The sequence below is a fragment of the Mauremys mutica genome, chromosome 8 (genome assembly GCF_020497125.1).
Source record: "Mauremys mutica isolate MM-2020 ecotype Southern chromosome 8, ASM2049712v1, whole genome shotgun sequence".
In the NCBI taxonomy this organism is placed as follows: Eukaryota; Metazoa; Chordata; order Testudines; family Geoemydidae; genus Mauremys; species Mauremys mutica.
The window spans coordinates 78,618,173-78,631,985 of NC_059079.1; the positions used below are offsets into that span (position 1 = coordinate 78,618,173).

General features: G+C 42.1%; 1 protein-coding gene across 14 annotated transcripts in view; it reads right to left on the reverse strand.

The window, feature by feature from the left end:
• Positions 1 to 2,236: 2,236 nt before the first annotated feature.
• FGF18 (fibroblast growth factor 18) overlaps positions 2,237 to 13,813 on the reverse strand; it is a 109,627-nt gene continuing 98,050 nt past the window's right edge. For all 14 annotated transcript variants that reach the window (XM_045028094.1, XM_045028099.1, XM_045028106.1 and 11 more), the window contains one exon: positions 2,237 to 3,094. In XM_045028094.1, the coding sequence (XP_044884029.1) occupies positions 2,828 to 3,094 (267 nt within the window). In that variant the 3' untranslated portion in view covers positions 2,237 to 2,827. The remainder of the gene's footprint in view (positions 3,095 to 13,813) is intronic.

Consider the following 13,813-nt stretch of genomic DNA (forward strand, 5'->3'; position numbering starts at 1 on the left):
AGAGCCTACAAGTCCACTCAGTTCTACTTCTTGTTCAGCCAATTGCTAAGACAAACAAATATGTTTACATTTACGGGAGATCATGCTGCCCACTTCTTATTTACAATGTCTCCAGAAAGTGAGAACAGGCATTCACATGGCACTTTTGTAGCCAGCATTGTGGTATTTATGTGCCAGATATGCTAAATATTTGTACGCCCCTTCATTCTTTGGCCACCATTTCAGAGGACATGATTCCATGCTGATGATGCTCATTAAAAAAAATGCATTAATTAAATTTGTGATTGAATTCCTTGGGGGAAGAATTGTATGTAGAGTGACCAGATGTCCTGATTTTATAGGAACAGTCCCAATATTTCGGGCTTTTTCATATATAGGTTCCTATTACCACCACTACCCTGTCCCGATTTTTCACATTTGCTGTCTGGTCACCCTAATTGTATGACTCCTGCTCTGTTTTACCCACATTCTGCCATATATTTCATGTTATAGCAGTCTCAGATGATGACCCAGCACATGTTGTTTGTTTTAAGAATACTTTTACTGCAGATTTGACAAAATGCAAAGAAGGTACCAATGTGAGATTTCTAAAGACAGCTACAGCACTCGACCCAAGGTTTAAGAATTTGAAGCGCCTTCCAAAATCTGAGAGGGACAAGCTGTGGAGCATGCTTTCAGGAGTCTTAAAAGAGCAATACTCCTATATGGAAACTACAGAACCCAAACCACCAAAAAAGAAAATCAACCTTCTGTGGGTAGCATCATCTGACTCAGATAATGAACATGAACATGCATCAGGCTTCACTACTTTGGATTGTTATCAAGCAGAACTCATCATCAGCATGGATGCATGTCCTCTGGAATGGTGGTTGAAGCATGAAGGGACATACAAATCGTTAGCTCATCTGGCACATAAAGATCTTGCAACGCCGGCTACAACAGTGCCATGCAAATGCCTGTTCTCACTTTCAGGTGACATTGTAAACAAGAAGCAGGCAGCATTATCTCCTGCAAATGTAAACAAATTTGTTTGTCGGAGATTGGCTGAACAAGAAGTAGGACTGAGTGGACTTATAGGCGCTAAAGTTTTACATTGTTTTATTTTTAATGCAGTTTTTTTTTACATAATCCTACTTTTATAAGTTCAGCTTTCATGATAAAGAGATTGCACTACAGTACTTGTACTAGGTGAATTGAAATATACTATTTATTTTGTTTTTTACAGTGCAAATATTTGTAATAAAAAATAAACATAAAATGAGCACTGTACACTTTTTATTCTGTATTGTAATTGAAATCAATATATTTGAAAATGTAGAAAACATACAAAAATATTTAAATAAATGGGATTCTAGTTTTGTTTAATCACACAATTAATCACGATTAATTTTTTTAATCGCTTGACAGCCCTAGTTGATGTATGCTATTCTGTAGCTAAATGTTTCTCATCAATATTTATCATTTACATAAGGGTTTTCATTGTCCAAAACCAGTACAAAACCATTAACTAATTCATACTCACAACACCCTGTAAGGTAGATAAGTGGTTGGTATTCTCATTTTACATGTGGAGAAACTGAGTCCCAGAAATGTTAAGTGACTTACCCAAGGTCATGAAGGAAATCAAGGTTCTAGGGTTTAAAAGGTATAATATTAAACTATATTGGCTAGCCTGAAACAAATAATGCCTTCTAAAACTCTAGTCAAGACATGGCAAGTTGTACTTTAGTGTATGTTAAACTGGTCACATCAAAGATCTATGGGGCAGATTAGCATAAAACTAGAGTTTTAGAAAGTGTCCATTAGACTGAGCAAACAAACAAGATCTAACAACACAGCTTTCAATCTTAGTCTGGACAAAGTTTCAGTGGTGGAAGAACTCTGTGAATTCCTGGTTCCCAACATAGGACTCAGTCCATTAGGCCATGAAAGACTGGTTTCTATTGGGGAAAACCGGGGGAGGATTGAAAATCAAGCTTATAATGGGAAGCTAGTTCCGACCTTAACTACAGAGTGGCTACCACTGTGATAGAAGGATAAAAGTTCATAGCAATAATCAAAAAGTGTGAATTACAGCAATATGTACATGTGTTTTAAATAATTTTTTTAATTGTTGAGGCAGTAATACTTGGTTCATGGAACTGCAATATACAGAGAGGTGAAATAAATAGCTTATATATATATATAATATATATAATATAGCTGGTTTTAAAATATTCCCTTATCATTGGTGTATTAGGTCACTTTTAGTCAATTGAATGTATTTAGCAGCATTCTCCAGAACTGAGCATAATGCAGGATCACAGAGCCGTGACACCTTATGTCATCAGAAAGGTTACAGAAGATCGATGCATTGAGAACTCCACGGAAACTCAATCACTGCCGCACACACCATCTTGTCTCGGGACAGTTTGCAGCAGACAATAAATAGATTACTGCAAAACTGGTGATTTTTGGGGCAGGGTCTCAGTAACTTTGGGAAAGAACTTTGGTTTTCTTTGGTTTTATTTTATTTAATATTAATTGTTTTTCCTCTGGGGATCTGCTTGAAAAGTTGTCCGTTCCAAAAAGAGAAATAAGCACCTATGTGTCAACAAGAAGTCAATTTAAATAGAGCAGTTCATTTTGTTTTTCAAGTCACAATAAATCCCTAACAGCTTCCCCCAGCGTTTGCCATCCAGTCTTTTTTATTTTTTTTTAATTTTTTTAATTATTTTTTAAACACAATGTACAAAAATAGAGCTTCTTCCTTATTTTTAATGTAAAAATATTCCTCTGGTGCAGTTTTTTTGTGGTTTATTATTGTGACACTGTTTTTGTCTATCTTTTAACTGGGGTTGGTAGGTCGTATTCTCTTAGTCCTCTTGGTCACTGTGGTGTACTTGAAAGGTTTCTGTAACTCCACTTGACCTTTTGGGTACCTTTTCATAAAATGCACATCTTGTTGGTTTTCCTGGGTCTTGGGCCCTTTTCGTGGCCTTCCCTTTTTGGTAAATCCAACGTACCAGCCAGAGTATTTCGCAGACATCAGTGCTGTGTAGTTGTTTTCTAGGACTTTTTCAATGAAGACACACTCTTTGCTGGTGCCGTCAGGCTGCAAAAGGGAAAGAAGATTCATTTCAATCAGTTGCAAACCGCTTGGCCAAATAGCAATTTTGCATAAAAGAGCAATTACAGGATCTGGTCCTGTTCTCTCCTGTTTTGAGTCCTGCTCTCTCTAGGGGGAGAAATATCAGTTGAAATATTCAAAATGAACCATTAACACTATTGTTTGATTCAAGGGTGCCTTTTGTTTTGTTTTCTTTCTTTCTTTTTTTTTTAAACACTCCTAACACAGGGATCTAGTTTTCATAGGGAGATTTTCAAAGACACAAATAGCAAGTAGTCACTCAACTTCATAAACCTCCCCCATTGTGGCCTGTCCCAATAAAACATATCCCTCTGTGAAGCATACATCAGAAGAGCTACTTGTAGGAATCTTGAACAGGGCGAACAACAACACTTAATGTTTGTTTAGAGAAGCCCTAAATTGTCAGCAAGCTGGGGTGTCAATCTACCATTTCGAAGCGGGGTAGATCAAAGAGCACTAGGGAACTTTTAATGCACAGCAGCAGGGTCCACAAAGACGCTTAGTGTGCGGAGGGATAGTGCAGAATAGATTTAGACCCCTGCTTGCCATGAACTAAGTATTCATTTAGTTCAACTCCCAGAATTTAGACTGCTCTTTTCAAAAATGCTTTGATGCCCAACCGCCATTGAACCCACCACACCCATGCAAGATGGGGAACTTCCCCTACTAAGGTGCTTTTGAAATTTCATCCTTAATTTCCAACGCGCTGCCCATTGGCAACCCAAACATTAACTAGCCATACGATTCCTGGGAGGTGCAGACTGGTATTTTCATTGGAAAGATGGGGAGCTGAGCACAAAAAGGTGCTGAGTGCCTAGATCTCCCACTGACATCAAAGGGACGTCTGGGTTGCGCAGCATTTTTGAAAATCTGTCTGTTTACTTAGGTACCAATTTTTCAAAATCTCATCCCGGGCTCTTTATTTCGGGGCCGAACTGTGGAACCTAACTTTTGGCCTCTATTTTTTTTTTAAATCATGGAGTAAAAAATGGACACTCAAACGTCAAAGAACTTACTTTTAAAAGTTTACCTTTACATCACTTTACTATGGCTACTAAGGCTACAGATGGTGCCATCATCAGAGCCAGAACTGGAGCTCCTAGGCCTGTACTCAGAGCAGTAGGCTCACTTTCTCAGGAAGGTCTCCTAAGCCTCCTTTTCAAGGGAAATCATTATAATGGAGGATGGGGCATTTATACTAGAAATCCAGATGCCAAACATCCCAACATTTGGGACTAATGCTATTGAGGGTTTTGGTTCAGGACAGTTTACAGTTGGGACCATTTGCAAAATTCTAAACCAGATCTGGATTTGGAAATCCAGCAGCATTTTGATCTGTGGTTTAGGTTCAGGCAAATCTCTAATTTATACAATGCATGCAGCAGCACTGCAAGAGTCACGGCATCACATAATAGGATATTTAAGTATTTCAGCCAAGCGGAAATCCTACAAACACTATAATCCTATGCCAGAATATACTGCTATTTTACCTTTAACTGCTGAATAACTGAAACAGTCCATGAAATAAACCACAGGTCAGATGATGCCTCCTGTATCAAGTCTTTCATTAATTTCTTTTTCTTTTCTAAATACATCAGAACTATAACTATCCATCCCATCTTTGGGAATATTTACAGAACCTTCACAATAGTGTTATGATCCGGGTGAAACCTTGTTATGGACTGAATTAATACCCCATTGAGATTGGTAGGTGTGAACTCACCCTTCAACTAACATAGCGGTAAGCACCACCTAAGACAAAAGGTGTGTGGGAACCTGCTGAGGATCTTTTGACTGAGTATTCTTTTGGATAGGGGAAGGTCGGGGCAGGGCCGACTCCAGGGGTTTTGCCGCCCCAAGCAGCCAAAAAAAAAAAAAAAAAAGCCGCGATCGCGATCTGAGGCAATTCAGCGGGAGGTCCTTCGCTCCGAGTGGGAGTGAGGGACCCTATGCCAAATTGCCGCCGAATACCTGAAAGTTCCGCCCTGCTCCAGAGTTGCCGCCCCAAGCACCTGTTTGATAAGCTGGTGCCTGGAGCCAGCCCTGGGTTGGGGGATGAAAGATCTCAGAAACTGAGGTCAGCCAAGAACAGAGTGAGAGAGGCAGCCTGAACGAGCAGCTAAATGCATGTCACTGACCCTGGGTAGAGGTTTTTCAGGTCAGGGTGCAGGCTAAAAAAAAAAGCGCTCTTGGTGCTGTGAGTAAAAGAAGCTGTTTCTTGCTGTTTTATTCCTTCTGTGTTCCAAGACACAGGACTTCATACATTCTTTGTATATACACAAAACGGCATCAGAGAAATACCTGACTACCACCACTTTCTACTCGAACACGCACAAGCCCCCAAACGTCAACTAGCTGCTCATGTCAAAAAGGGGCAACAACCATAAACAAAATACGGAACATTATATAGGGCCTAATCCACAACTCACTTAAGCGAAAGGAAAGGTTCCCACTGACTTCAGTGGGAGCTGGATTAGACTGCTACAACTAATAAATAAATAATATAGGGCTTTTCATCTGTAGCCCTCAAAGTGCTTTCCAAAGGTCGGTAAGTACCATATAAGAAGTTGCTTATGCTACACTGAATAGCTTATATGTAGAATTATTGCTACAATTGCCCGTGAACAAACAAAACAGTCAAAGCCCTTTCAGTCCTTAGCAAACTAATTCCCCAAATGCCTGAGAAAAATAAAATTAACATGCCACTGCACAGAAGCTGCAGCAGATCACAGGAGGCAAAGGATTAATCACAGAGCTCTGGCAGAATCATCGCTACGTATGTCTGAAAATGGGCCAGGCAGAACAGATAGGAATAGCACCAGCCGTTCACCTCCAGAGACATGAGCACACAGAGTGAAACTGGTACTCTTCAGTCTGCTCCCTTCTAAATGCTTGTCTAGAAAATCATTGCAGAGCTTGGTACAATTTGTCAGATGCTGTTAAACTCAGAATCTGAGTCAAGAGAAAGGCACAGCCAATCTGTGCTGGTTTAGAATTCATTAGACCTGAGATCTCCAAATTATTTTGTATGAGCTACCAAAATCAGCTTAACTCAGAGTCACTGCCAACCTAGGTTGGATTCAAAGAGGCAACCAAAGGGGAAAGGCTCCATAATTCACCACTAATCTCCAGAACTATCCATTCCTCTTAGATCATCTACTCATGGATGCATTTATGTTATTTTAAACTTGAAACCATTAACATATCATCTTGTCAAAGCCTTTTGTTTGCTACACAAACTGTATAGTACCTGTCTCCTTAAGAGGGCAAGGGGAGTTCATAAACAATTCTACAATAGCAACACAGAATCATATGAGGGAAAAGTTTGAGAAGAGGCCCAGAAATATACATTGCCCAGCAAATATACATAATCAGGAGTCCATGCACATTGACAGGGGTTGAAGCCAGCTCTGCTACTTAGCATCCTCCATATTTGGGAAAGCATAAAGGTCATATTTTATCATCTATAATTTTGAGCTTACAAATGCTTTGAGGAAGGGCAGGGCTGTGCAAAACCCAGTGGTTTCAGTTCACCGGGGCTCATCTTTTGAGTTCAGAGTTCAATCAAAACCACAGTGAGAAAACAGATGACACTGCAGAATTCCACCAGGTTTCAATGTGAAGCCAGAAACAGCCCCTGGTTCACTCAAAACTGGGCCCGGCACATACCTTTCAACAATTAATACAATGTAAACACTAATGTGGCTGAGTATCAAGTTCACACAAAATTAGGTGCTGATGAACCAACCAAATTCCTTCTGAGCTATTAGGTATAGCAGGGAATTGGAAAGCTCATTTTCCCTACATTTGCAGAAAGGTCCTGGATTTGACCCATGACCTTGTTTCTATGAAAATTTGACCACTTTTAATATATCCATTTTGGGGCTTTCTGCTTGCACTACAATGTAATTTTCTTGTGGAACACTTAGACATACCCAGAGGTGAGACTGGAATTAAAAGAAGAAAATGTTGCGGGGGGTTAAATTATTATTAAAGGTATTTTCTGTGTTTATGTCTCGAAATATGCCAGCAGAGTCTAAGGAAGAGCAATGAAGAGTAGGAAGAGAGGATACTACTTTGGGCCAGGTTCAGGGCTAATTTGAAGCAAACAAGGTCCATAAAAATAAATGTAGCCTGGAAAAGAAGGCACTAAATCATATAACAACGTGAAATTAAGGTGACATGTACACGTACTTTAAGATAATTCATGGATAACGAACAGAAATTGCTTTTCTCCAAGTAAATCATTCTTATGTGTGCTAGGGCATGTTGTAGAAACAGACAGATGATTTTATAGCATCTGTTATAAACCCCGATAGACTGGGAATATAGAACATAAATCACTTATATAGCAGGGTCTCTACATCATGTAATCTGTCCCTGAGATAATCTATTAGTGAAAAAGCAATTTCTATTCATCCTTTAGGGATTATTAATAAAGTAATTTATAAATGTCACCTTAATTTCAACAGTTGCCACTCATTTGAGGCCCAGTTCTGTTCCCATTTAAATCAGTGACAAAACTCTCACTGGTATCAGGCCCTCATTGTATGAATATATGAGCATGTCTCCTGTCAAGCCAGAGCACGTCATCAATATGGGGCCAAACTGACTTAGTATAACTGCATTGCCTTCACTAGAGACACAACAGGGAGGGAACTGGCTCAAATTCAATTCCAATGCACTTCAGCTGAACAAAATCCCACCATCCTCCTGGGAAGTCAGCTAAAATATTGAAATTAAAGCAGTAAAATACGTGAGTGTGGAGTCCTGAAGGAGTCTAAGGTCTCTGGTGCACAAAAAATTATTTCAATCTCCTTCTGTTCTCCTCTCATTCCAATCAGATTCTGTAGTATAAGGGACAATCCATCCAACCAACCTCCAGGAATGCAGATGGCCCAACACACAGCAATATTGATGCAGCTCCCTTACACAGAAGAAGAGGGTAGGAACTGGGGAGGCAGAAAAGAGAGATCTACCACTCAGTGCACTGGTTGGTTGGGGGAAATTAGTGCAGCAAAAGAGCTAGAAGTTCCACCGGTTCACAGAACTTCCAGTCTTTCGGGGAGGTGCGGGGGGGCAGGGGTGCTAGTTCCAAAGAACCTACGCTGAGTTATCTGCTGAGAGGATCCTCAGTCTGGAAGGTGGGTCCATATCCCTTCTTCCAGTGAGAACCTCAATGCCCATCCAAGTTACTACACCAAAGAACTTGGGTCTAAGAGTTATGATGTCAGCATTGCATTTGACCCTCAGCGTGGTGATTTTCTGGAGTGCATTGTAATCTTCAGTACAGACCAGTGGCTCTCAAACTTTTTTACTGGTGACCCCTTTCACATAGCAAGCCTCTGAGTGCAATTCCCCTTATAAATTAAAAATACTTTTTTATATATTTAACAGCATTATAAATGCTGGCGGCACAGCGGGGTTTGGGGTGGAGGTTGGCAGCTCACGATCTCCCATGTAATAACCTCGTGCGACCTCCCCCAGGTAATAACCTTGTGACACCCTGAGGGGTCCCCACCCCCAGTTTGAGAACCCCTGGTCCAGACTATGACAATACCTAGACAAGCTTCTAAGAAATGCTATTTGGTAAAGGCACCAGTTCAGGAAGGGCACTTCAGCACTTCCCTAGCTTTGGCTAAGTCTCATTGAAGTCAATGAAAATTAAGCGCAGGCTTAAAATAAAGCACATGGTTAAGTGCCTTCCTGAATTGCGGCACAGTCCTCAGATTCATGCTCCTAAATCACAAGCAGCTTCCAATTTAAACCTCTAGAAGAAAATAGCAGTAAATCCCCAACCTAAAAATGTGTTCAGTACTCCCTGGTGTCTTGTTTGTCCTGAAACTTCCCTCTTCCGTCCCTCCCCCCATACTCTCCCCTCCCCCCCCCACCTCCTGAGACAGCAACTCCCCTTAAGAAGATTCAAGAGGAGGAGAAAGAAAAGAGAAATGGCCCCAACCAGATTTAATTGTCAAACACAAGAACTGGCTGTTTGAGGGTAAAGAAAAAAACCCTGTATTCTAGCTGACTGTCTTTTCCAAAGAATTCTTAGTCCAAAAATATGCTGCTGATATTGGGTTGCACACTACTCAAGTAGACTTCAATGGGGAGATCCTGCCAAGTTACAGTATGTATTAATTTCATAGATACTTAGCTGGCAAAATGCACTCTAAATACAAAGTAGTAGTGCTCTAATTAAAGCAATGGATTCTGAGACAGATTCTTGAAATGTATAGAATCCCTGAAAACATGAGAGATGGACACTGAAGTGTGTCCCTTGCATGATTACATTGCTATGCAGTGCGGGAGGGGGAGATTCACACCAGTGCATGGGGTTGGCACAAAGCTGCGCACCACTTCAGTTTTACTTCAGCCCATAAAATAGGACTTATGTGATAGCACAAGCCTGGTGCACGCCCTCGGCACAGGAGTGAATTTCATGCTGGGTTGGCACCTTTCTAGGATACCGTGCAGGTTGAGACCAGAGAGAGAGACGCTCCACTTGTGAAGTTTGAGTTCAGATCTGGAATTGGAAGGGCTCAGATCCAGGATCTTGGTTCAGGCCCAAACTTTAATTTCCAGTAAAAGGAAAGGCAGCTTGATCTATAACATTTATACATTAAACAACACCCTTTTACGTAGGCTTAGGATCCTACTTTGTCCTTCTTTGCCTAATACTGTGCAGAGTGCTTGTGTGCTGGCTGGCCACCACCACCCTCCCCAGAGATGGCTGCATTACTGCTGTACGTGGATTGCTCATAAAGGACTGGAGAGCCTTTGAGGTGAAATGTGCTGAGTACAATAGGCGTCAAACAGTTGCACACTTGGGCTACTGGGGCCGATTCTTCACAAGAACTGACACAAGTTCTATGGCCATTTCACTTTCCCAAGCTAGCCCCATTCAACTTTTATTACTTCCTTCAGACACACTCCTTAGCCAGAAAAATTACTCGGGTTGGAGTGTTATCTCCTGTATCCTTTAGATAGTAACTGAAAAGCTCATGGAGATCTGCCTCCCTCTCCCCACACATTCAATGTAACTCAGTTATACTGACAAACTACTTTATACTTAAGAACGTAAGAACGGCCATACTGAGTCAGGACATTTAGCCCAGTATCCTGTCTTCCAACAGTGGCCAATGCCGGGTGCCCCAGAGGGAATGAACAGAACAGAGAATCATCAAGTGAGTCATCCCCTGTCGCCCATTCCCAGCTTCTGGCAAATAAAAGCTTCTAGTTGATAGCCATTGATAGACCTATCCTCCATGAACTTATCTACTTCTTTTTTGAACCCTGTTATAGTCTTCGCCTTCACAACATCCTCTGGCAATGAGTTCCACATGTTGACTGTGCATTGTATGAAAAATACTTCTTTTGTTTGTTTTAAACCTGCTGCCTACCAAATGAAATGAATAACCCCTAGTTTTTGTGTTATGAGAAGGAGTAAATAACACTTCCTTATTTATTTTCTGCACACCAGTCATGAATGTATAGATCTCTATTATATCCTCTTTACTTATGCCAGTTCCTCAGCTGGTGTCAAACAGCATAGCTCTGTAGAGGCCAACTCTCAGGAAGAAAATTATCTATCATAGGTACATATATGGGGCTGTCCATAAATCATGTAACACATTAGGGGGTGAGTGGGTCCTTACTTGTGCGTGTTTGTTTCGGTGTTACAAAGAGTTACAATGGGTGGGTGGGTCTTCAAAAACATCACCAAACAATGTGTTCTGTAATGTATGGACAGCCCCTAGCACTAGAACAACTGAGCACCTCACAGTCACTAATGCATTTCTCCTCATAAAACCCCTGTAAGGTAGGACAGTGCTGTTATCCCCACTGCACAGATAGGGAACTGCGTGTCACCCCACCTAATTTTTAGCCATCTACAAAACCTCTGGGATCCACAACCCCTGAGTTAGGCTCCTGGGTTCCTTATACAATGAATGAGGAGAGAGAGAAACTTGGAATGGGATTCACAAAAAACAAGTAGGAGGCTCCTCACCTAAGGCATCCAATGCGAGAAGGCAAGCTGAGGGGTGTATGCTAAGCCCCACCCCTCCCTCAGAGGTGGGCGTGGGGAGGCCCCTCCCTCTGCTTGGGAGTCTCAGTTGCAAACACTCTTGGCATTAGGTGCCTATAATGCTGCTGCAAGCAGAAGCCTCAGAACTTTGAGCCTAGTGGCTGGAGCACTCACCTGGGAGGTGGGAGACCACCAGGTCAAGTCCCCCTTTCACCTGAGTGGGAGAGAGGATTTGAACAGGAATCTGCTACCTCTCAGGCAAGTGCCCTAACCCCAGGGATATGGGACACTCTGGTGTGGGGCTCGCCTCCTGAAGCTGTTCCACTGTGGATAAATAATTTTTAAAAGTCATTGGCGCAGAGGACTGGATCCCAGGGTCTTTCACCTTCCGAGTGAGTGCTGTAACCACCAGGCTACAGAGTCCTTCTCATGCTTGCTGTCTCTCTGGCCAATGATTCTTTCATTATTTGTCCACAGTGAAAGAGTTTCAACAGGAGAGAGCCCCCCATGAGAATATCCCACAGCCCAGTGGTCAGGGCACTCCCTTGAAAGGTGACAAATCCCAGTTTAAATCCCTTCTCTGCCTGAGTGGGGAGTGGAACCAGGGATCTCCCATATCCTAGGTGAGTCCTAACCACTGGGCTAAACGTTATAAGGAACTTCCTCCTCTCCCCCTCCTCAGCCACTGTGTGTAAGTTCCTACTGGACTGAGTCATGCAGGTGAGATAGGCCGAGGAATGCCCATCTTCTGTGGTTTGTGCATCACTCTGGGGCTTAGATATCCACACACTTGGTGTGGAGCTGCAATGTGCATGCTCAGAGGCACAAATACAGGCACCTAGAGCACTTTTACTGCAAAAATTTAGGTGCCAAGAGAGTTTAGGCACCTACAGGGTTCAGGGCACATGAGTGGGAGGTTTATGAATCCCAGGGGGGCCTGATTCTGGGATCCAGGTGCCTACATCCTTTTGTGAATTTGGCCTTAAGTGGCTTGCTCAAGTTCACGCAAGAAATCTGTGGTGGAGCAGGGAATTAAACCCAGATCTCCTAAGTCCCAGGCTGGTGCCCAAACCACCAGATCATCCCTTTGCTCATAGTTCCTCAAAACATACTCCAATCAAACATTTGTATTGCTGACACGGACCCATTAATAAGACAGAAGTCTTGCGATCATGAATGAATATAAATGCCTGAAGGTTTATGTAAAAATAAGCCAAGAAATGAACTTTTATTACAAACCGCCGACGGGAATGTCATTCCAGAGTGAAGGCAGGCAATCTCAGTTCCTTGGAAGAAATCTTTTCAAGCACAATTTTTTTATGCAAGCTATGGAGGTTTTTTTCCTCGCCTGACATAATTGCTTTGATACAAACACCCAGTCACAGTGCCACCACACCACACCTAGGCACTACATCACATCATCACTATAAATCACAGGTAATTACACAAGACAGTCAAAAGCCATCAAAGGAAAATGCATATGTAGAGAAAGTGTTCATTAAAGATGGCTGGGGAAAATAATCTATGCAAACAAAACATCTTCCCAATCCCAGTAGCTACCCTACCCTACCCATAGATACATCAGGTACTAGAGAGATGCCCTTTTCTTATATCAAAAATAGATATTCTGCCTTTGACAGGTAAAATTTTTATGAGTGAAAAAAAAACCATCTTCTCAACCAATGCTAGTTAAAGCTGTGACATAACTCCCAGAAACAACAGGGGCAGGACTTGGTGAAGACACACCCAACCTTACAGTGCATTGCTGATTTGGAAGCAAACACTCCACCGTCTAACACCAAGGATGTGATTTTCTCTGCAGTCCATTGCTATATGCCCACATGAAAGGCATTTTCTTGTAGGGGAGCCTATGGGCAAATGAAACTTTAACGCATAAATGTTTTAGCTGCTGTTGCTCTGCTTTCCTTCTCCCTTTCCCTCTCAAAGCAGAGACTATTTGCAGCAGGCCTCCTCTTGCTTGCATCTGGCACACATGCATCTATCTGCAGGAGTCTGCACCAGTCAGAAGGTTTGGCTTTCAACTCACACTGTGATCTGCGTTGGGAAGAGCGATCGCAACGCAGATCCTTGCAGATGGGGCTACAAGAGGGACAATGTCCCAGTCCAGTAGTGAGGAGAACAACCAGGTACTAGAAAAACCCTTTCCTGGGACCTCAGTTCTCTCCTGGGATATTAATTCAGTGATTTTTTTTATACATCCCAGGCACAAAGATGTGGTAACTGTTAGCTATTCTTTGATAAGTTTCTTATAAACTACTGTGTAAAAAACTTGATCTATATTCCAGCTCCCAAAGAAAATTCTCATATATCCCTCATGCTTGTATAAAGGCGAGAGACAGCACTGCAGTGAGGAGAAAACAAACCCTGCTGGACTAAAGGAGCCAGAACCGCAGCTGGGGTAAATTGGCATAGCTCCACTGATTTCAATAGAGCGTCTCCAGTTCACACCAGCTGAAGATCTGTCCCCCATTTTTAAATTGCTACCAGGTCATGAGATAATGAACACATATGGCTGCAGCTTCTTTATCCAGTGGGCTCAGCAAGGTAACATCTGCCCTGTGCTACCACTTCACAATGAGGTGTCTCTGTAAATGGATCCTTTTATGCACAGCAGGCCAAAGTCACCCCTGATGTAA